Raw genomic sequence first — 24,765 nt, forward strand, 5'->3', positions numbered from 1 at the left:
TGCTATGAACAGAAGACCTTGGCGTCCCAATTAATAGCCTGACTTGATCGCTTGCTTCAAGACTATCCCGGAAGTCTCCATCTGCCTCAAAAACAGAGAAATACAATTCAAAATTCTCCACAGACTCTACTATACTTCAAATAAATGGATAAAATGGGTCTCCAACCAACGGCTGGCTGCTGGAAGGGCTGCAAAGACACAAGGACTATGGAGCACGTGCTCCGCTCATGTCCGGCAGTAACTCCCTACTGGCGCAGAGTACATAGCCAAACCACGAACATTGAGGGGGTGGATCCAGACTTCGCCCCCAGCCTAGGTGTGGTGGAATGGCATGCAGACTCTTTAACAAGCAGACTCATCAGCCTCATATTATTTACCGCACGCAAACTACTTGTATCGCACTGGAAAGCACCACCCCACCATCTCAAACCAAATGGGACACCACTCTATCTAGGACGTGCAGGCTCGAGAGGGCAGCCTTTCATCAACAATCGAGGCATCGCACCGATAGGGGAGACAGATTTGGGGAGCTGTTAGAACCTTACATCTAGCCGGAGGGGGAGGCCACCTTAAGCGAGAAACCTCTAAAGGAACCAAATGCCAGTGTCCGGGTGCCACAACTACCTGCACATCAGCAAGACATGACAATCATGAAGTGAGCACGTCTCAGGGAGGGGGGGGGAGTTTAAGTTTAAGGTTATATTGGGGTATGGGGGAGGTGCAGGAATTAGGGTCACGGCGTCCTACCAGACACAGACGGGAAGCCGCCGTAGAAAATACATCTGCTGGATGGCTCTTACCACCTCTTTGCATCCAATGTAAACTGTTGCAGGTGATCCAGATCTATGACCGCAAGGCACTACAGAATCCGCACACAATGTGTTGTTCTTGTTCTGTGCACCGAGTGCGATGTAATTCATAACCATTCTCCAATAAAAAGAGTTTGAAAAAATAAATTGGAAAAGATGTGCAAAGGCCCTGCCCTCATTCTCTTGTCCCATACATGCTGCACTTTTAGGCAATGGGCCTCATTACGAGTCACCCGGTCTGGAAATAACGGTGGCGGTAAATCCGTCGCCACCGTTGTTTCCAGGACCGCCGATCCCGAGTCCTGCAGGCGGGAGGTGTCAGGTCTGACCTGGCCGGTTTAACACCACCCGCCTGTAGGCGGACGTGGAAACACCGGCACCATCACGAGATAGTGCCGGTGTTTCCACTTCCCCATTCCCATTGAGTCCCATGGGAATGGGGATTTACCAAATTCCGCCTCCGGAATTCCCAGGACACCGGGGTCGTAATGCCCCGGTAATTCTGGGAATCACAGAGGCGGAATGGTAATACGAGTCCGGCGGTAACCTGCCGGTTTTTCCTGCTGGGTTACCGCCGGACTCGTAATGATGCCCACTAGTGTCTGCCTCTCGCACACATTATGCTAACCTCCATGTGCTGCTCTTGTAGAAACAGCCCCTAGAGTACACTAATGCATGTTAACTTTTTAGACTGCTCTACAAGGTTTGTAGTCACAGAGCAATTATTGTAACAGAGTTGTATTTCTGTAAAAAAAAGGTTTAAACAAAATAGATGAGTAGTTTTGTAATTCATGCGTGAACTACAACGTGTTGCTTAGACTTCTCAATGTCTGTCTCTCCATGTGCACACATAGCCAATATGAATGTACATTATTACGTAATGTGTAAAACAATATCATAAATGATTGCTGTATCTCAATTGTATATGGTCACGTTTGAACAGTCATCATTGTTTCCAGAATATCAGTGGCATTCGAACTTTGTGATAGCTTCCTCAGCTGTTTCCAAAGTAGGCGAATGCCCGCGGCCCAGCAACAAACTTTGGCATCCAGAAGCTTGGCTGGTCTGCTCGAAGGGCATTGTGGGCTTCTTGAAGACCATGCTCTGGATTTGGCATTGTTTCACATAGTCCAGCTTGTGGTGGAAACTCTTGTGGTGGAAACTCTCTTGAGTCTCCTTGGGAAGTTCTCTGGTTTCCTTAATTTCCAAGGTGGCTTGGCAGATGTCCATGGTTTGGGAATGCAGTTCCTGAGTGATCTTCTGAATGAACTCCATGGTGGTGTAATCATTTTTGGGCAGAGCATTGGGCGCCCTGATGTTAGGATGCGCTCTACTACCCTCGACCACAATTGTCTGTTCTGGGATGTAGGAGTCATCTAGCAATTCTATATCGCAAGGGGTTGTGTTGGTGTGAATGGTTTCATTCTCTGCGTCTGGAGCTACTCGTGTAGTCGAGTTCAGACATTCGGCAGCCTCTGGATCTTCCTCAATAACACATACGCTATAATCGCCATCCGATTCCCCTGGAAGCAACTGACGCCACACACGTTCTTCTTGATCCTGAAAGAGACAAATGTTTGAATTTTACAAGAGTCAAATCAAAGAACCATAAAAGAATAGTGATAGGTAGAAATGTTCTCACAAAGCATTGATCACTGATCTCTGATAACACATGATTTAGGCACTATGCAACCTGTCAATATAATCGATACACTGTACATTAAAGGGATATTGCAAACCACGGGAAGAGCCACAACCAAACAGAAGGCGTTTGCCATTATAAAGTCATTGAAATCCAAGGTGGGAGAAATCTCTATTTTAAGGTACAGTTGGGTTTATTTTATGGTTTATAATACCTCCGTGGCACAGACCAAACAAAAATCCCTGGTGATGTTGTCTTCTACTTTTCTACTACCTACTTTATTCTTTCTCCTCTTTTGCTTCTTATTTGCCTCTATTCTGGCAGCGCTGTCCTATTTTAGGCATGTTCTTTTACCTTTCAGCCATTTTCCCTTCACCTTGTTTTGTTTTTTCTGTACCTCTTTTCTTGCTCTGTCCTTGTGTTCTGAATGATGTCTTTTATCTTTTTCTTTGATTACATTCTATCGCCCTTGCTCTCCTCTTATGCTGCTCATTTCTCCTAGTTGCTCCTTTATTGCACCCCTATCTCCAAACTCTTGTCTTTCTGTCTTGTTCTTTTTATCTCCTACCCTGCCTGATCCCATTTGTTCTTTCACGTCCAAAAGCAGCATCTTTCTCAATAAAAGACTAGACTCGACAGTAGCCGACTCATTATGATGCAGCGCTCACTACTAGAACATTAGGACGTTCTTATGTTATGTCACTAATAAACCTATCAAACCCATTATCTCTGACATTAGAAGGAACCTATAATGTATAGAGTATAGTAGCCTCAGCAGTACAATATTTGATTTGTGTATGGGTTTTTATTAAGCACTTCATTCGGCCTCACTGCAGCAGAGGAGGAGGATAAAGAGGGGGTAAAGAGACCACCAAGTGCCAGATCCTGAGGAATGGTCCAGTGCTGCTCCAGCTGGAGGAGGATGGGCGAGTGGAGCGGGCCTAAGAGTCCACACCCAGAGCAGTCGATTATCAGGCTGTCTGCCGCATCAATGGGGAAGCTTTCATGTGGTCTAATGGCGAAGTAATGGTGTTGAAACCGCTCTGATTGGCAGGGAAGGGGTAGTCTTAGGAGTCGAGCCAGCAATGTAAAGAGATGAGCAGGTTAAGGCTGTGGGCTAAGGGGTTGGTGAGGAACAGGGTTAAGAGGTGTCCCTTTAAACCTCTCCAGAAATGAAGGAAGCCATCTTCCAGTATTGTGTGGGGAGCTCCAGGCAACGGGGCCCTGCATGTGGAGTCCCTTGACCCCAATTATTCTCTATCAGGTTTGGCATTTAGAGAATTCTCTTTGGTTGACCTCAAAATTCTGGGTGGGTGTCAAGGTTCAAAGATGTATTTATAGGTTACCCAGTGTACCGTTTTAGAGGGGCTTGTGGACGAGACCTAGGCCCTCGTTACAACAATGCCGGTCCGGAAACAACAGTGCCGGTAAGCTTACCGGCACTGTTGTTTCCGGACCGGCATATTACAATTCTGCGGGCGGGTGCCGTTCTGCCTGCCTGGCCATACCTGCCGGGTGGACCGACACCCCTCCGTGCAGTTTCACGGAAGCACCAGCACCATTATTACCGGTGCCGGTGTTTCCGTGGTTCCCCCTTCCCATAGAGTCCTATAGGAAAGGGGAACAACATTTTACCACCGCCTGACTTCCTGGCCGCCGGGGTTGTAATACCCTGGTGTTTTCGGCAAGTCTGGCGCTGGTAAATGTTTACGGGACCGGCGGCAACCGGCCGGTATCACCAGCACGGTTACCGCCGGCCCCATTATGAGGCCTGCAGTGGGTGATTTTGAAACGAGCAGAGTGCAAAATGAAATTGTAAAAGCAAGGCGTAGTGCCATTAAACTTTCATTTTGCGCTCCAGCTCATTTTGCTGTCCTTTCAAGGCATAGGAAGATGCACAATGTGGAGTTTGTATCTCCGCCATGTTTTCCTCTTCCGTCTTGAAAGAGCACTGGAGCTCATTTTCGAGTGCCCCGGATCTTAAATGGAAGCTCTAAAGACAGGTGTAACAGTGTTACACCTATCTTAATGCCTCCGGGTATCTTCATTGTGTTTGTGGGAAGGGGCAGAATTGAAGTTACGTTTCCACCTCACGTTTGCTTTCCGCCTTCAAAAACAACTTGGTTTTACACTAGCATGAGAATTTCAAGCTGGTGTAAAACCACTGATTTCCTGTGGAGTATGCCATGTCAGGAAGCATTTACTCTTTTTGCACGATTTCCACCGTCTCTTTATGCTTCTCATTTGCACTCGGCATTGCAAAAGACGAAAATTGACAGAACGGGTCCGTTTTGCACACAAATGCAAACGTAAGTGGTCGATTCCGGGCAATTTACATTGTGGTGCAAAATGATCTCCACTGAGTTGTACACCTGCACGAGATTTACATAGGGGCGTGAATCCAATGGAATAACAATACAAATGTTATCTGTTGTCTGTGCAAGTATGCAAGGGATGCTCTCTCTGCGGTTCAAATTAACTCGCATTATGCATGGACTACACATGCATGTGCGCATTTTCATTTTCCATGTTATGATGTCTTAATGGTCATTGGCAGGCATTATCCTCTTGGGAAGGTTCTATGTATTGATGCCATTTGTATATTAATACGTGTAGAAATCCGATTCAATGACGATTACTACTACCACCTCCCATTTCCGCTTGCTAATAAGAGGGCGGATTCCATAGGTGAATGTGGCTGGTGAGGGGGGGCTCCATAGGGGCCTGAGATAGAGGGTTAAGTGGTAGGGGAGGTGGTCTGGGAGGACCCAGTAAAATAAACCATGGACAACGGGGGAGGCACTCAGGTGGGCGAGGGAATGTGGGCGGGTATTGTTGGGTTCCGCCCGTGTTCCCGGCCACATGATTCGTCAGGTGTTCGCCTCTAGATACGGTAGGATCATAATATTTTATATAATGATATTTGACTGCTCAGATGTTTTCAATGACTCTTTCTTTTAAAAGTGTGATGGTACTTCCTACATAGTAACATGTTGGGTTATTTTTGTTTTCTTTGTTTCAAACTGGGAGATGCAGTTAATACAATGTGTCTCCTGTCCCTCGCTTAGCAGCCTCCTATCTCTGTCCTTGCTTGGCATCCAGTGACTCTTGTGCAGGGAGCCAGTCATGCATGTAAGCTATGTAAGAGCCTGCCAGCCCGTGTAGACTTCCCTGCACACAGATGGGGCTCTGTGGGGCGTGCTTGCTCTTCTGTACTAGCTGCGTAGGATCTGCCCACTAGATTGCTGTGACAAGAGCTTCAGACCTGTTGGCTAAGATGGGATCTTCTGTATAACTGTCTCACCTCCTTCATTATTCCGAATCTTAAATGCAAAATGTAGCAACTTTGTGTGTGCAGATTCTAAAGTCACGCTCCAGATAAGCAGCGCACCTGCTGAATGCACACCCTCAATTCTGGTCAGTGGCCCCAACAGAGACAAAAAGGGATTAGCAGGCATGCATGCATGCATCTAGCCCCTTATGCCACCTGCAATGCTCAGTGCTCAGGAGAAGTGTTCAGAGCAGTGAGCAGCACCACGTACGAAGAGGGTCGTTGCTCTAGGGGTGGCCGATGTATACAAAAAAACACCCTATATAAGAAAAATTATTCTTTCCGATTAAAAGAATGTGACGGTAACAAAACAATTTGTGATTGGTTGAAAAAGAAAATATTTTTACTTGCCTAAAAACGTGCCAGTCCAGAATGAGAACTATGTTTTTACTCCATACAAATTCATTTAGTCCCAACGTCCCCGAATAGGGAGTACAATACTCCTAACACGGATTCTAGAGCCCCAATCCTAGTAACGTTATCTAGGCAAGTCCCCCCCTATTCGATGGTAATATTAGAAATCTAAGTGTCATGTTGGTTTCCGGTATCCAAATGTGCAGTTAGTTAACATTGCTTGAAGTTTCTTAAATAACTCAGTCACCAGGGGCAGTGCTCGAAAAAGTCTTATTAACTAGGGGTGTGGGGAGGTGCAGTGATTGGTAAACTGAGTGAGGACTTGATGTGATGATGGTAATATTGCGTGCATGAGTTTGGCCTAAATGGTTTTATTCCAGGTTCTTAGAAATTCTTGTGGATTAGTGGGTTCCAAATGTCAAAATCCGAGGGACACTGAGCACCGGTGTTGTGCACCTCTTTCTATACATTATGGGCCTGAGCCTCAAAATGTGCAAGGGCTGAAAGGAAGGAGAATGACTGGCTCATGCACGCACCGAAATTCCTCGGCTTGGCTATCGCCACATGGCGGTGCTGTCAGATGCCGTGCCAGCTTGTCGTGGCAAGTGGTAGCATGAGGTGGGACATTGCAAGCAGATGGAAGCTGAAAGTTTGGTGGATGAGCCATGCCCCCGTGGAAAAGGTAAGGTGGGCTTGGGCAGCGGGAACAAGGAGCAGTGTTGGGTGACGCTGATGCCGGCTTAGCAGAGGGCAGGGGTGGGTGAGGAGCATTTAGTATCACTGAGTCAGGCAGGGAAGAGAATTGTGAACAAATAACCGAAAATAGTGCCTGAATTTGCTTGGAATCCTCATTTCTGATTGGATGGGCCAATCCGAACAATCCTAAATGGGCTTTAAATGTGAACTAAAACTAAAAAGTGGTGCTGGATCAAAAAAGTGGGCAGTAGTTTTTCAACATTAATACATATAATGCCATTGGAATGAATCGATGTTTCAACATTGATGGACGTTTTGGATGCAGATTAGTGTTGTGGGAGAGAAGAGAAATGTTTACTGATGCCAGTTAAATTCAACCCATGAGACCAAATACAATCTAAAGACCTCCAGCAATCCTTGGTAATTAGTGGGGATCTGGGTTAAACCAACACATACATGTTTTCATTTTGGATCGATCCAACTCAACTTACCTTTCTGAGGTCAATAAAATGCATACCATTGTGTTGGACAAGAATAACTACTGTTACTTACTGCAAATTAGGGGTTCCATGCAATTATATAGAATTCTTTGTTTAACATTAGCAGCTGTGGCAATTTCATGGTTTCTGTGGCTACTGCACTTCCTCTCCTAATCTCTTAAACCTCATACCTTCACTTTTCCCATCTCCATGCCTCCTCTTCCACTCCCGTGTAGGCTTCCCAATGGACAGTTGCCTGCACGGAACAGTTGGCAGTGGGGAAAGCATGGTGTGAGTCAGTTTTAGTCAAAAGTGAGTATTTTGGTTCCTGCATAAGGTTGCCAGAGAGCTCAACCTTCTTTCCTTCTCTGAGTTGTAGACTTGATTCACTTGAATTGAACAAGTCAAACAATGGTAAAAAGGTTGTACTTCACCTAAGGTTAGAAAGGCACCCTCAAGCCCTGAACACAAGGGAGAAAAACCTAACAACTTGCCGCAGTGGTGGGGATGCAGTGATCACATTGAGGTGGATAAAGCCCAAACGGAGTCTCATTGTGAGAGTGATAGACAGCAACCTACACTTCTGCTCAAGCCTAATACTTGGTCTTACCCTCTCCTTCTTGGCTCACTTAAGCTAAGTCCTCGTCTTCGCTACATTCACTCTTTACAACCTACACATATCCTCTCCGACCTCATGGTCACCTTGCTGGATGTCTCTCCATGCAAGATCTCATACTTTAATTCCGATTCTTTGTCTTCAAACCTATCCAGGGTCTTACCCGTCATTATTTTGCTAGCGGCATCTTTCTTTACTTTCCCTCCCGACCTCTGCGCGCCTCCTCTCTCCACAGACTCTCTGTATCCTCCTCCCCAACAAAGGAAGATGCCATGGATTCTAAAAATACCTCTGTGTGTTCCTTTCTTATAATACCTTCTCCTCCTCCCCTCTGAGGAGCAAGGGAAAGGTTATTGGGAACAATGCAGTGAGATGACTTGCCCAGAGAGGAGTTGCTCTCTTTTCTGTTACACTCTTTCTTGTTATAGATGCTTTGCTTATCCTTTTGTGGATGTATGAGCGTGTTTGATTTCAAATACCATCAGAACCAAATATTTTACCATTGATTCTTGCAATTAATTTTTGCCTGCTCACTGTGGTTGAATTGTTTCAACTTCTGAACTGACATCTGGAGACGTGGAACATTTTAACTTAGATTTTCTTTATCCTATTTGAATTGGAACTGTGGAGAGAAACTACGTTGTAGAACTCTTTTCTTGAAATATATTTGCTATATTATAACACAATGCCCATGCATGTGACACTCCCCATTCTTTCTTTCACTACTATCCTTATTACCTTTAATACACCTATCATGATTTCGAGAGTACTGATGAACATCCCTGGGTTCATAGTCAAAATAAATACCTTCTTGCAGCTTGGCAATATGTCTGCATACAACATGTTTCTGGTTGTTGGATGAGTGCACATAATTTCACATCAGGATTTCCAGTAGTACCCGTTCCTTTCATTTGGGGAGATGTCTGCAGTCCCGTGGTCCTTAACCTGTATTCGTTATAATTCCCTGATGGGGTTTACTGGCCCTACTGAAACTTCTATCTACTATGCATTCCACCCCATGCTCCGAGAATATTCTACTCCTAAGTTAATTCTAGAACACAAATACCTATTTGCCCCATTTCTGACTAGATTTGTTAATGCTTCCTTTATAGATGGCAGTATTCCCAGGTCAATTAAAACTGTCTTGATTACTCCACTTCTAAAAAAGTCCAATTTAAACCCAAAGGACCCGGGCACCCTCAGACCTATAACACATTTTCAATTCCTCCTTAAGATCTTGGAAGCACTTGCCTGTGGGCAGTTTCAAGCATTCCTGGACACTCGTAACATCCTCCATGACAGACAATGTGGTTTTCGACCCTGCTGTAGCACTGAGACAGCATTACTAGACCTATAATCACACATGCTGGGAATCATTGAAAAGGGCAAAGTGGGTCTGTTGGTTCTTTTGGACCTGTCAGCAACATTTGATTTGGTGGACCACCAATGCCTCCTACATTTCCTGGGACAGTTGACTGGCTCCATTCTGAACGTGAATCCAAAATCCATTGGGGATTGGCCCACGCTCCATCTACCCCCATCTGGTGCGGAATCCCGTAAGGGGCCAGATTATCTCCCATTTTGTTTAATCTATAAGCCAGGTCATTCTGTTCTCTTCTAGACAAACTTGATACATTTCTTTTTACCAACTATGCTTATGATACGTAGCTAGCCCTGGAATCTACTGCAGACCACCTAACTGACAACAGGACTCTCACCAACATTTACCATCAGATAGAACTTTGGATGCCATCCAGCAGGCTCTGCCTGAACGGCACCAAAACAGAGATTCTTATCTTTGGCTCAGAATCGGAGATAACATCATCCCGGTTCAAACTAAGGTACAAGCTCTGGGTGTCCAGCTGGATGCCTCCCAGAACTCTGAGGCACATGTTAGCCAGCCAAGCCAAAACTGCAACTACCATCTTCACCTCCTCAGAAATATTCACTCTTATATCTCTGAAAGGAACAGTGCCATTATAACCTAAGCGAGAATTATCTCCAGGCTCGATTACTGGAATTCTCTACTGACTGGAGTGTCAAGCTCCAGCTTTAAAAAATGCCAAGTATTACAAAATGATGCATCGTTAAAAAGGTCTCAAGGTGTGAAAACATCTCAAAGCACAGTCAAAACCGTCACTGGCTTCCCATGAGGGAAAGAATTAAGTTTAAGACCGCAACTATGGTCCACAAATGTATCTTTGGACAGGCCCCTGCTTACTTAAAAACATATATTCCTCAATATCGACTGCTCAGAGCCCTCCGCTCCACTAACAAAAAGCAGATCAGCTGATCTGAGCACAAACACACAAACAGACTTCGAAGATCCTTTCCAGTGAAAGCAGCCACTTTCTGGAACTCACTTCCTACTACATTGAGAACGGAAGCCATCTTGGGAACTTTCAGAAAAGCCTTAAAAACCTTTCTCTTCAAGTAATTCTCCCCCTTTGGTCCCCGCTCCACCTCACTTGTCGTGTTACTTGATGGTCGTCCTTCTGTGTGAATGCTTCCGGCACCCTGCTGCCTGCGGGCTTTAGTGCCCGACAAATAAATAAATAAATAATTTAAGGGAGGAGGATCATGCGATTTGCATTTGTCATTGGTGTCCTGTTGAAATCCACTCTGCTGGGCTGCTAGTTGCCATTAAAGATTAACATATTCAATCAACAAGCTTTGTTGGCAGAGAGAGTCTGGGGAGGGGAAAAACACAGGCGGGGGGTGGAGAAAAAACAGGAGATATATATGGTTTATATACTGCAGCTTGACTTTGATTTTGATGCTCACAAAGCATGAGCTAAATGTTTTACTATGAAAAATGTCGGTGCTTTGTTATATATTAGCTCCACAGTTGAATATTAAGAATTATACTAATTGCAAAATATATAGTTAATTTTGAAAATGTTAACTTATATGGTCATTTTCTCAGGCATTAATACTTAATTACTTTTTTTCTTTTCTCCTTCCTGTGTTTCATCATTACATGGTCTTCTCCTGTGTTTTCTCCACCCCTCCCCCCTGTGTTTTCTCCTCCCCAGACTCTCTCTGCCAACAAAGCTTGTTGATTGAATATGTTAATTGCATCCACCATTATTAACTTTACGCCCTGATGACGACCTAGATAGGTTGAAACACGTGTTGGCGAAAACAAGTTTCTTCTTTGAATGCTATCTAGCACATATGCAAAGTGTGACCGAGTTCCTCTTATGTATGATTTATTGACTACCAAAACATGGTTCTTCACCTTTTTCTTTGGTTAAAATTGAAATGCAATGCAAATAATACCTTTTGCTTTATTGGTAAATTTGAAATACTGAAACCTTACTCTTTAAACACTTACCAGGTGTCTCTCTTACTTTCTTCCTTATTCTCTAAAATCCCAACCTTTACCAAACCAATACCACATAGATGTGGCATATGTATGATTGAGCGCAGTCTGTGAGGTTAGCATCGTCTTCAGCTTTATTTGAAATGAGAGTAGATTGTGTTTGCCACAGCAACCATTCATAGACAAAGATGCATTTGCTGACACACCATGTCACCACAAGAGAGAGAACATGTGCAAAGCATGGGCCATGCAGTGTGTTCCCCAGAATGGGGCAGAAATTGCAATGAAAACATTGTTTGCTGACACAAAGCCCAAGTATAGTGGTCAGGATGCCTGTGACTATGTGGTTCCAGTCATCAAAGCCCTGAATGCACATGAGTGGCTTGTTCATGGGTAGCATGCTGCTGCTGTGATGGCCCCTCTCACTCACCAGTGTTGCCACTAAAGGGAAAGGTGAGCCAATGCAATATCACCATCACCTTGGCTGCTTGTCGACATATACGTTTTGAAGTCCTCTTTCCTACTCTCAGCCCTCTCCAATGTCTTTCACACTGCATAGACTGTTGTATCATACCGCATAGTTATGGCCTTTTGTGCAGTAATTCCAGAAGGGAATTTTCCAGAGGGCTTCAGCACTTGCCATCAGCTCCCCAAAACCGTTGTTCTCAACAAAACTATGTGACAGAAGGTCTACTGTCATTACTATGACCAGTTTTGCATTCAGCAGCTGCAGTCATGGATGTTTAAGATTATATTTCTGGCTGCGCTCAGATGACTCTCTGAGACTGGGCTGGTACATACAAGTGGTCCCCCTGCAATTCATTTAATTTGGCTTGCTGCTGGTTGTACTTTGCTGTGGACTCGTCCAATGTCTGGCAAGGCCACTGCCTTAGTAATCACCAAAACCTGCATTCATTTTTAACATTATGGCCCAAAGATGTTTTCATGTCTCTCAATGGGGACTAATAGATTTGACAACAAAGTCAAGTACTAGTGTGTCACAGCTAGTGCGCTCAACCAAGTCGCACATCAGCGCATGTTCAATCAACCAGCATGACCCAAAGACAATGTTCTTCCCTCAAAGTGCACTAATACATTTGACAAGTAATTCAAATAGTCTTGCACAGCTACTGCACTTAAACAAGCTGTGTGTGAGTGAGTGATCAATCAAGCCACCACAGTGAAAATTCCTCCATCCTCCATCCAACCACTTTACCACTAATGCCAAAACCATGGTGATCAGCAAACCCCTGCAAACAATTATTTCACATGTGTGCCCCAGAGTATGTTCCCCTTCCTTCAAACTGTGTTGATACATTTTAAAGGAAATTGAAGTGCTTGCATCAAATATTATTCTCAACCAAGTTATGTTTGAGGGCATGTTCAATTAAGCCACCTCAGTGAAAAGTATTCCAACAGGTTTCCCTACCAAGGCTTTCCTAGTCTGCCGTTGTCAAGGAAACACAGATAATCTTTTAAAGATGTTTGCAAGGAGCGTTGCCAAGATGACAGACTGGGCAGGCATACCCTGAGAGCACCCCAGATGTTCTCCTTCGATGGGGTCTACTAAAAATGAACTGCCTGATAAGAAGAGTGGGAGGGAGACCCCATATGACTGGCTTTGGCAAGTGAGAGATGGAGGCATCCACTGAAAACAATGAGCGTGAGGAAGAAAGAAAGAGCTGAGTCCAGCCGTATCGAAGATGGCAACTACAAGGAGGATGTAGAGGAAAGCCGCAAGGCGAGCACACAAGGGTGGCTGCAGTGGTGGGGGGAAGACAGAGGGGGCAGCCTCTTCAAGCCACAACCTGGCCATAAGAGGGCGAGGATCTGAACCGGCCTCCAAAAGGTTATGGTAGGAGGTGGGGCGGCAGGCAGAAACAGAGGTGGGGCGAGGAAGAGGGCAGTCGGCTCCAACGAGGTTTCAGCACACAGAGTGCACACCCAACATAAATAAAGGAACCGTGGAAGCTTCCCCCTGGGGAGCGGAGCAGGTTTCGGTAACTGGCTGCGGCATAGATTAGCAGTACGCAAGTGAGATTGTCTTGAGAGGAAGAGGGGGAGGTCTGGTAAAGGGCAAAGAGCAGAGACAAAGGTTCAAATGGAGCAGAGACAAGACCCTCCCCAGATGAGAGTATCCGAAGATGAATAGGGGGCCTCAAGAGTGAAAACTGCTCTGGAATGTAATGCTAGGAGGAGCACAGTAATCCCACAGCCCGGGGAGAAGGTTCTTCAGTGGGGAAAAGGCTGAATATGGAAGAAGGAAGTGAAGGCAATAGGGATGACAATATTGGGAAAAGTGGAGAACTCTGACCCTCCCCAGCACATGAAGGTACAGCAAGAAATGGAATGCTCATATACTACAGTACTTGGAAGGCACCATATAGAACAAGATGTCCAGGGCACAGAAACTGTCCCTGGCAAGCATGATCACGTTTCTGGAAAAGACAGAGAAAGCCCTATTAAGCCCAAAGGAGGTTCTTCTGGTGGATATTTTAGCAAACAGAACACAGAGGATAGCTCCCCTGACAACAGATATATTGGTCCAGACTCTCCCCCCATTTAAGAACGAGATAAAGGATTCACTTAGTTATGGACTGAACTGATTGCTGCTCTGTGACTTCACAGAGCGGCCTTTCTAAATCTAACTGTCACGTCCATGTCACATATGAGTGTGCAAAGGGGCTGACAGGCGCGGTAGAACACAGGAAGACCGAAGTGAGGTAAGTGTGTGTGTGTCTGCTTGCGTGTCTGTGTGTATGTTGAGGGGTGGTGGTGGGAGTGTGTGGGGAGGGGGCTGGGCTGAAGGGGTGTATGTGTTAGTGGCAGAAGGGCTTAGGGATGGTCAGGGCTTTAAGTGGGGGAAGAAATCGAGAGGGGGCCCTCATTTGGGGGCGTGGCTTGTGGGAGGGGCGTGGCCTAAAATGTACGCAAATCGTAGGGTATACACACAAATATATATACATGTTATATATTTGTGTGCGTACCTTACTATGGTTTGTGTACTATGCAAGCCATCTTTTCTAAACATAGAAATATGTAACATATTTCTACGTTTATGAAAGATGGCTTGCAAAGTACACAAACCATAGTAAGGTACGCACACAAATATATAACATGTATATATATATTTGTGTGTATACCCTACGGTTTGCCTAGTTTTCAGGACATCTTTTTTAAACATTTCAGGTTTATAAAAGATGGCTTTGAAAGTACACAATTCAAGCCATCTTTTATAAAGCTTTGACTACGGACAAAATTGTCCGTCGGCAAAGCTTTATAAAAGATGGCTTGAAATGTGTACTTTTCAAGCCATCTTTTATAAACCTCGAAATATGTCGAGGAATCCTCCGGTTCGCCGAGGGTGGCGACGGCGACCTGGGGAAACAAAGGGACAGTAACTGCCTCTGGTGACCTCTCGCGCGAGGGGTCACCAGATGCAGTTACTATGAGCACTTCACAGCGTCGCTGTGGCTGGCTGCCACTTCTGTCAGCTTGCCTGACTTCATTGCAGGCGCATCTCCCGTCGCGGCCGCAACGGGATAATGCATCCCGCCAATGTTGCGGTAGGACAGGGGCCCCAGCAGGGCCCCGGCTCAGTCCCACTTTTTGGAGACTGACGGGGCCCAGCCCCGGAAGGCCCCGGCCCACTTTAAGCACTGGGATGGTTATGGGGGAGAGGGTTCAGGAATAATGGGGGTAGAAGGGATGAAAAGTGATGTTGGTTGAATATTAAAGGTCGAAACAAATCGGTCTTTTTTGTGTGCAGTCTTTATTTTTTACAATATCACATGGAACCGGCTGCAGTGGCAAACGAGAGGGAAATTACAACCCTGGGGGAGAGAGTGGACCAAATAGATATCACAATTGGGCGGCTGGAGAAGGAGCTCCCAGAGAGCCTGGAAGAGCTGAGAAACCTCAAAGAAACAAGCCAGGTTTCTCTAGCTTAAATTGGAAGATTTGGAGAACACATCCATGAGAGAGAATTTAAGTGGCAGATTCTTGAAGGAGGGTATATAAACCCTGTTCACAGAAGTGCGCAAGAGGGACACACAGCACACGGTGGGCCCCATGAAGCAGGATAGGAAAGCTCCACCAAGGGACATAATTGTAAAATTCCACAAATAGTGTATGAAGAAGAGAGCGCTGATAGCTGCCTGCAAAACAAAGGAGATTAGGTTTCTGGACAGTGGGGTCCAGATATTCCAAGATCTGGCCCTGCGACTCTGATAAAGGAGTAGGGTCTTCAAGCCAATTACGCTGGAACTAAGTAAAAGAGACATATGCTACAAGTGGACATACCCCTTTGGTCTCCAGTTCAAATTTGAGGGCTAGTGAAGACATTTATGAGTATCGAGTTGTAAGCAGAGGCTGGAAGAGACCAAGAAAAGGCAGGAGAAGATAGAAGAACTAAATCTATGCAAGCAAAAAGAAGAAGGCCCTCCTCTCTAGGAATCCCTTCTGAGGACAGAGGAGGGGAATGGCGTGGGAGCACCTGAAGTGCCTGGGTCCTATGAAAGCAGGAGAAGATTGGGGACGAGGCACTAAAAAGGAGGTGGACACCTCTACATGAGACTTAAGGAAGCAGGTCTCACCAAGGGACGACAATCTCAGTTGTCAGGAGACAGGAGGTCGGTGGGGTCAAGCTATTTGGTTCACAAACCCCATAGCAACCACAATGCTGAAGAGATGAGAGAAGACTTAAATGGTTGAGGGTAAAGTTCAAGCGAGGTGGATTGTTGGCATTAAGCTGGGGGGGACACAAATGGACAGACTAGGGGAAGAGTGCCAGATACTATAGCACGGGCCACATTAGCAGCTGCAGACCGGAAGGGATACATTAATCAATGGAGAAATGGGTGGAACAAAAGGCATGAGAAGGATATGGTAAATGAGTAATCAACAAGGGCGATTAAGATTTTGGCGCTAAAAATTGGGGGTCTCGAGTCCCCAAACAAAAAGGCCGAATTCTGGGGAGAGTTGATAAGGGAGCAAGTACAGATAGTGGCACTGCAGGAGACTCACCTAGTGGCAGAAGACAAATTCAGATTTAAATACTGGACTTGCCTCCTGCAATACCATTCGTCAGTCGCTAGCGGGAAAGCTGGAGTGGCAGTATTACTCCACAGAAACTTCCCACTCCAGGTAGAGGGATTAAAGAAGGATCAGGAAGGAAGATGATTAAAGGCTGGGTGGGAACGAGGAGATATACAATTGCAGCTTTCTATGTGCCTAACACCCAAAGGAATACGTTTATGCTGGCATTCTTGAAAACTCTGGTGGATGTCTCCAAAGGAGACATGAATCTGGTTATGAATACATAGTTAGACTGATCAACAAGAGCATGAAACTTGGGGGCGCGGATAGCATCGGGGAGGCTTAAAGACATTTTGGTCGAACACAACTGGGTAAATGCTTGGAGATACATCCACAGCACAACAAGGGATTTCTTTCCAACTCTCACACATTCACGTCATAGTCGAGAATTGATTACATCCTACTATAAGGAAACCTATTGGATGAACTAACCAACTCTGAAATAAAAACATGTACGCTCAGTGATCACAGTATTGTTGAGTCCTGCCTGGGCATAAGAGGGAGACCCAACAAGGACAGAGGTTGGATATTAGATGAGGAGGTCCTAAAAGACATAGTAGGTAAAAATAAAATTGAAGGACAATAAGGGAATACCTACAAAACAACCTAGCTCCAGACATATTCCCAGGCGTACACTGGGAAATGCTTAGAGCCACAGTAAGGGGCAAAATGATGTTGGACATTGGAGGCGTGAGACACGGTAAACAGAATAGGGTCACACACGATGTTTCCTTCCTCTTTTTCACCAATCAGAGGGAATAAAGCATACACTTCAGGGCTTGCGATAAGGCATATGAAAGTTGGAACAAGGGAGGATGCTTCATAAGGGAACTTTGAGATCTTTTGAGCACTGCAAAGGAGATTATAAAGTGAAGGAGCAGGAGAGATTAACATATTTACAGTTGCGACACTGGTTACTCAATCCAAAGCTGAAGATGAACATCACGAGGCAACTAACACAAGGGTAGACTCCTCAAGAGGGATCATTTCCCAAATATACACACCACTGACAACCCTGGAGAGGGGAGACAATGGGTCTTCCAGAGATAAATGGAGAAGAGGTATGGGGACCCAGCTGGAGAAGAAGGATTGGGATGGAATTTGTAGGAGATCATGGACCCTTTCTCTCCAGCTAAGACCTCGTTGAGACACAATACAAAATAATATACTGATGGTATCTGACGCCCGCACGCCATCGCGCTTCCAACATCAGGTTGATGTAAGCTGTTGGAGGAGTTGTGGGTAACATGGAACATTCTCTGGCCATGCCCCAAAATCAGGAACTATTGGTTAGAAATCTATTCCAAGATGCGGGGCACACTGCATACTTGGTGACCCGCTAAATGTAATTTTGGGGGGAGAATGGAGAGGTGGAGAGGGAGGGGGCAACTCAAGTCCCTCCTATTACTGGCTGCAAAAAAGGTAGTGTTTGTATTGTATCTATTGTAGGTTATGTTATGATATGTTATTGAATTCCAGGTCCTGCTCCATGTTTATGTAGCATGTCTAGAGAGAACTTGAGGGGAGGGTTGCAGAATATGAAGGAGAGAAGAGCTGTGGGCAGCCTGGAGAGGGGGCTTGTAGATGTCACTTAATAAAGAAGATCACCTGAACCTTATCTGACTGACATCTATCCTCAACATACTGGCGACGAGGATGGGCTTGGTGACAAACCCCTGCTGCCAGCACTGTTCATTTTCGGGTGATCTGATTCAGCCATTGTGGATTCCCTCAACATTGCACCAGTGTATGATAACAGGACAACAGGGACTTGAAGGTGCTCACAAGAAAGCACCATGAAGTGAGGCTCGCACAGCGGAGGATCGATTGATAGACCCACTGGTAACAGGAGGCACATGTTTGTGCCATCTGTCTTATACCGAGGTGAAACTAGGAGCAAAGAAGAACGAGAGGGAAGGTCATGGTGCACTCGTGTTGCTGAGCACGATGCACCCTAAGGAGTGAAATGGGTAGAAAGAAAACTGAGAAGGAAGGGAACGGGGCCCTTGGGTTGCTGAGCACCAGATGCTGAGGTGACAACGTGTGGTGCTTGTGATTTGCTCCGTGTCTTCGAGCATCAGAGAGGAAGGAACCCCATTGTGTGGCGACGTGTCGTCATTGCATTGCAGAGCAGTGAGATCACTCATCTCAACTATCCACAAAAAAAGGGCACCGTGCAATGGAAGTTGTTGCCATAATGAGCATAAACACCAGCCATCCAGATTACCTGCAAGTGTCATATCTAATGTGACAGAGTAAAGGTATCCAGTGGATGTAAACGTGTCAAACATTGATAAAGGAGAGAAGACATGTATATTTACTGTATAGTTCAGGAAGAGTTGCGAGACCAGATGGACTGAAGGATGGGCTGGTTGACATAGCCCACGAGGGGCATATTGGTGTAAACAAAACCAAGGAGGTGTTAAAAGCGGATTACTGGTGGCCTGGGTTCAATTAGTATGTGGAGGACAAGCTTAAAGCCTGTGTTAGCTGTAAAGAATCAGGGAAGGGATTGATGGAGCAAGAGTATCTTTGGTTGTTGTTCCAGAGTGGCCCAGAGGTGAGTGGGAAGATCTTGCAATGGACATCCTGGGTCCCATTGGAAATGGGCCTCAATCTGAAATATATGTGTTGGTGGATCTGTTTGACAGGTGAATGGAAGTGAAGATAGTGAGGGTGACCACAGTGGTGAGTGTGCAGAAGTTTCTTAGTGACATATTCACTAGGGAGGGGATTCCAAGCAGTATGTTAACTGACAATGGGCATGAAGACATTTTTATAGAGATACGCCACAAGCAAACTGCTCTGTACCATCTGCAGATGAATGGGGTGGTTGAAAGAGTGAATAGGTGTCTTGTGGAAGGAGTGTGAATTGCTGAAGGAAGTGGGAAGGAGTGAAAGGAAGAGTTGTGGGAGAGAGTTTTTAAGCCCCTTGGTATGTGTCATATGCCACAAAAGGTGTTATACCTTTTCAATTGATGAGAGGAAGGAAGGCCAACATGAGAGTTTGTCCTCTGTGACAAAAAGGTTCTTGTGCAAATTGTATGAATGAAAGTGAGATTGGAGCTAGGGAAATACGTATGAAAGGGAAGGCTAAAGAGAGATATGACAGGATAAAGTGTGTCAAGTGAATTGTGATCAAGAGGAGAGATATTATGAGAGTGAAGGTACGAAGGATGAAGGATAAGAAGGGAGTCATGTATGGCCCTCAAGAGAGGGTCAAGGAAGTGTTGATAGGTGCTTTAAAGTTAAAGAGTGGACAATTGTGGAACATGAGAAGAGTTATGACTGTTGTGATAGGAAGAATAAGAGCAACATGTACAGTTGTCTATTGTAAGGAAAGGAGATGTGTTGTATCTCTAGAAAGTTATGTTATTGAATTTCAGACCTGCTCCATAGTTACATAGAATGTTTAGAGGGAACTCGAGGGACGGGTTCTATAGTATAGGAGAGAGAAAGTTGAAGGAGAGAAGAGCTGTGGGCAACCTGGAGCAGGGGCTTGTATATGTCGCTTAATTAAGAAGATATCATGAACCTCACCTGACTAGGAGCATCTATCTTCAACAGTTGGCATTGTCGAATAACCCAGATCCCCCCTCAGTAGCAATCTGGTGGTCAAGGGTATTGCACATCTTGCCTATGGAAAAATTCACAGCGACCCTTAAGAGACACAAGCCGGAAATTTAGGAGAAGGTGGGTGCCCTTTGTGTGATATTTTATTAAGCACATGAGGCTTTACAACTGCCCAGCGAGACCGAGAGCATTGCACTTGTGCAAATTAGTTGAATAGTGGAATAGGGGAAGTAGGAGATCTACTTAGCGACATCAGGAATTTGTCAGTAAGGTGTACCGTTAGAATGCCAACCGGGGGGGCAACGGGGAGGTGGGGCAAGCTTACGCTTGTACTAAAGGGAAATGGGCTTAGCTTGTTATTTATGAAACACATAATGTATGTTTTGATGATTTTTGCCAACGCCATAAAGAGTTTTTGGTAAAAAAAGAAGTTTTCAAAAATAAAGAATTCAATCATATAGCTAGAATCAACCCTAAAATCAATGCCTAAATCCATGCTCAATAAAATACTGCAGCTCTCAAATAAACAGCAACATAAGTCACCCTTCTCTCAGTGGCTGCAGAAGAGCTCCAGAAGCAAGTTTCTTATGAAGACAGGTGAATCTGGTGATTTCTCCAAGGGTTAGTCTTCTTACTGGCTTCTTCTCCAGGTTATGAATGAGCATCTCTAGGCACCCAGGTAGGGTAACCTGATGAGATCCTTGATTCTGATGCCACATTTTGGTTACTCATCATCTGGGCCTGGCCTTCGTAGTCATTGGTAAGGAGTTGGTCAATACAAGGCAGAGGCATGTTACAGATGATGTGAAGTGGGAAGATTATGTTGATGTTGATTAACATTCAGCCCATTCTGCCAATAAAGCTGAGCTATTTCCTGCAGGGCGGTACACAATAACTATGATGAGCAAGTGTAACGGTTTATTGAGTGACCACCCTCAACACGGGGAGTTCCTCCCCTCCCCAATCAGTGGGTCACACAACAAACTGTTTAATGGATTCTTTGTTCAGCCCAATTTCAAACTCATATCATGCTGCTTGGATCCCTCCCCATGTGCCACCAATGAGCCAAGAACCAGGCCGGCGTACAGAATATCTATTTATATTTATTTGAATTATAGGTAATGTGAATCGCACTAAAACTGCACACACCACCTGCTCTGTGGCTCACAATGAAACTTCTTTTTACATAAATAAATCACATAAGTTGGTTTGGAAAACACAAATCACAATCCTTTACTTTATGTGGATTGCAATTGAAGGAACAATCAACACTGGTCAATGAACACAATCAATTTAAATATGCAGTCCTGTGCAATTTTGATTTTCCTGCAAGCTTAAAAAGGCTAGCAGTTTGGTTTACAGATTTGTACAAATGCGTATGTCAATTATTATTTCACCCAACATTTTGCTTCAAAGTAAACTCAGGGTAACTTTAAAGCAAGACATACATCACATGTTGAGTGTTGGATACATGAGGTTTCACTTTTGCAAATAACTCCTTCACCCAGCTCCAAAAACCCATGCATCAATTACATGCAGTACCCCTCTATTCAAAGTCTAGGTTTAGGGAGGGAGGACAGTTTCGAAGTCTGTTTTTTCAGAAAAATAAGTATGATTGGGATTTGGATTTTTAGACCCCCCCTTCACTTAAAGGCCCATGATGGGGAAGTAGACAGTTTAGGGTTTTTTTTTTAGTTTGGGGACATGGACACCCTCTTCCTTAAAGAAGTCGGGTCAACAGGAAAATGGGATTACCCAATTACGTTACAGTCTATAATTTTCAGCGTACACTGGGAATGAGCTTTGCTAATTTCAAATCTTAACAAAAATTACCCCATGGTGTTTTGCCTTAGGGGAATTAATGAAATGAATATTCACTCAAATATGCTGAGGATCTATACAGTTTGCCCCTCCACCCCCACACACTAATGGAAAAGAACCCACCAATGAAATTGAATGGGTTAATTAAATAGATCCCCACGCTGACCGGTTATTGGACAATCTACTAGCTTTTGGAAAACACGGGGCTTGGCACTCAGGGACTGAGCAGAGCTTCGCTTGTAGGGAAAAACAGGATTCTAGCCAACACTTCAGTCAATTGGATCCCACAGCACTTCTCTCTCTCTCTTGCTCCAGTGAAGAATCAAAGCCTCTGCTTTCTAGTCTCCCCAGCAATAGAAATCCAGCACTCTTCCAATATTGCTCCCAGATGAAATTTCAGTGGGTCTCCTTTGGTGATCTTTGGCAGCTGTCCCTTTGGTAATCATGTTGCAGCTCACCCCTCTCTCATAGTCTATCCACTTTATATACCATTGATTACACAATCAAGATTTCAATATTGGGCAGTGCCCTGCAAAAATTCTTGCACATTTGATTTGTCCTTCACTCATTTCCCCACCCTAGATGTCCGGCCCCCACTGACAGATAGGTTCCAGGGATGGTGACATTTAAATTACAACAATAAGGAAGGGAGGAGGCAAATCCACTATGTCGAATGGCTTTGTTTATATGTTACTTTGCAAGGTTTCCCCTAAAAAGGTCCCTACATGGTAACTATCTTTATTTTACAATTGATGTTTTTTTAATCAATTACATGAAAACGATAGCAGTGATTATGATCAAAATATATCCCCAGTTATGTGATACATTTAGCTACTATTATCCCAAGTTTCAGCTTCTTCCCTCTTGATGGGGAGCTCTGATTACCTTTTGGCTAGGTGCCAGAGTTCTGAAAATCCGATTTTTATGTGAATCACCCCCACAGAACCGCCTTGAAATTAGCTTAAAAATGACCTCTTCCACAAGTCTGTAACTATAACCGTGCGTCAATTGTTGAATAAAATCACATGTCCAATGTAAGTCTGTGGCCACATCATTAACATATATAATATTTAGTTTCACTTCTTCAAAAACAGTATACCTCAGCCCTGCTGGTTTCTATTTCCTTTCTTACAGGAGAAGATTGATTTCTTTAGGTGTATGAGAAAATTGATGCTTAAAATATTTTTTGATTCTTTGGAACAACAAAGTGAGAGTGATGAAGAACCAACATTTCTAGACATCGCACCTAAAAGTACATTTTACCCACCAGTTAAAAATTTGATTCTCACCTGCTTTGAGAAAATGGTACCAGTACCATAGCTCGAAAAAGATATGTTTTTAACAAAATACATATGGCAACTTAACCAGAGAGAGAAACAAATCTTAAGGAATCTATTGGACAAACAATACCTTATCTTCAAACCAGCAGACAAGGGAGGAGCGTTGGTGCTAATGAATAAACAGGATTACCTGAATGAAGCATACAGACAATTGAGAGATGAAGAGACATACAAGGAAATTCTCTTTGACCCTACTGAGGAAGTTAAGATGCTGATTAAGGGAGTTCTAGAAGAAGTGAAAAGTCGAGGCGTAATAACAGAACAAACAAGAAAGTTCCTTGAAGTTGTGAATACAGCGATGCTGGTATTTTACCTGTTGCCCAAGATTCACAAATACTCATAAATCCTCCAGGCTGACCAATAATTGCTGCCATGGGCAGCCTGCTTGAACCACTGCATCAAGGATACAACTGTTTTTCTGAACAAGTTGAACAGTGTCCAATTCACCCATGGTCGGAATATCCTTTTTACCATGGATGTTAATTCCTTGTACACTAGCATCGTACATGAAGTAGGTTTAGAGGTAATGGAATGGCTCTTGTTATCTTCTGAGATGTGCAAAACCAACAAGGTATTTCTCCTCTCACTTCTAAAGTTGGTATATTTTTTTCATGTTTGATGACACATTTTACCTACAAACATCTGGTACAAGTATAGGAGCAGCTATGGCACCCAGCTACGCAAACACATTTATGTTGTATTTGGAGACAGAGAATGTTATAAATTCCAGAAGGTGGAAGCAACATATGGTCATGCATGCCACTTACATAGATGATATCTTCGGGATCTGGACCGGACTGATAGAGGAACTGATAGCATTTTTTAAAATGATGAACAACATACAAACTCGAATTAAATTCAGAACGCAATAGCGTAGATCCAGTATTCATTTCTTGGATGTTGAAATTTATCTGGAGGATAATACACTTAACACCAGAATTATACACAAAAAAATGAATCGGAACAGGCTGATACTACCCACCAGTTTCCACCCCAAGCGTAGGCTACATAGTGTACCACTTAGTCTATTCCTATGCTATTGTAGGAATATATCTAATGCAGACAAATACAAAAGACAAGCAAAGGATCTGAAATCCAAATTTGCAGATAGACACTATCAACGAGATTTGATTAAGGACATTGCTGAACGAGTTGAGTTGACAACAAGGGAATCATTGCTAACTGCACAACCCCCAAAAATGAATCCTTTTATGGTCTATGTGACTATCTACGCCATTAAAAGTGCTAAAATAAGAAAATTATCAAGAGACAGGCTTTTCCCTAAACCTCCAACTTTCACCTATAGAAACAGCAAGGCCTTGAAGAATTTGGTAATGAGGGCTGAATTGCAAATTCCCAAGAACACTAAGAAGCAGGTTACTGGCATACAAACCGATCAGTATTGCCACCATTGTGATAATATAATCAAGAGTGATATGATGGCACACCCACATTCAGGGAAAAGTATGAGTGATTCCACCAATCTGGTGTATGCCATTAAATGCCCTTGTGGCTTTTTCTATGTAGGGATGACTACCAAAAAGGCGAAGGTTTGTTGGACAGAACATAAATCAATATACAGAACAAAAATCTTAAGTCTCCTGTGGCTATGCACTTTATTGAGGTGAGACATAACATTGCACAAATGAAGTGCATTATTCTTGAACAGGTAAACCCTTCGG

At 44.2% G+C, this 24,765-nt stretch overlaps 1 protein-coding gene across 2 annotated transcripts in view; it reads right to left on the reverse strand.

The window, feature by feature from the left end:
• Nucleotides 1-1,586: 1,586 nt before the first annotated feature.
• Nucleotides 1,587-24,765, reverse strand: part of LOC138511597 (interleukin-6 receptor subunit beta-like) — a 665,901-nt gene continuing 642,722 nt past the window's right edge. Inside the window, exon 16 of one of the 2 annotated variants that reach the window (XM_069627378.1) lies at nt 1,587-2,369. In XM_069627378.1, coding sequence (XP_069483479.1) covers nt 1,773-2,369 — 597 coding nt within the window. In that variant the 3' untranslated portion in view covers nt 1,587-1,772. The remainder of the gene's footprint in view (nt 2,370-24,765) is intronic. The other variant, XM_069627379.1, reaches the window with a different exon arrangement.

The sequence above is a fragment of the Ambystoma mexicanum genome, chromosome 6p (assembly GCF_040938575.1).
Source record: "Ambystoma mexicanum isolate Mex_15411 chromosome 6p, UKY_AmexF1_1, whole genome shotgun sequence".
NCBI lineage: Eukaryota > Metazoa > Chordata > Amphibia > Caudata > Ambystomatidae > Ambystoma > Ambystoma mexicanum.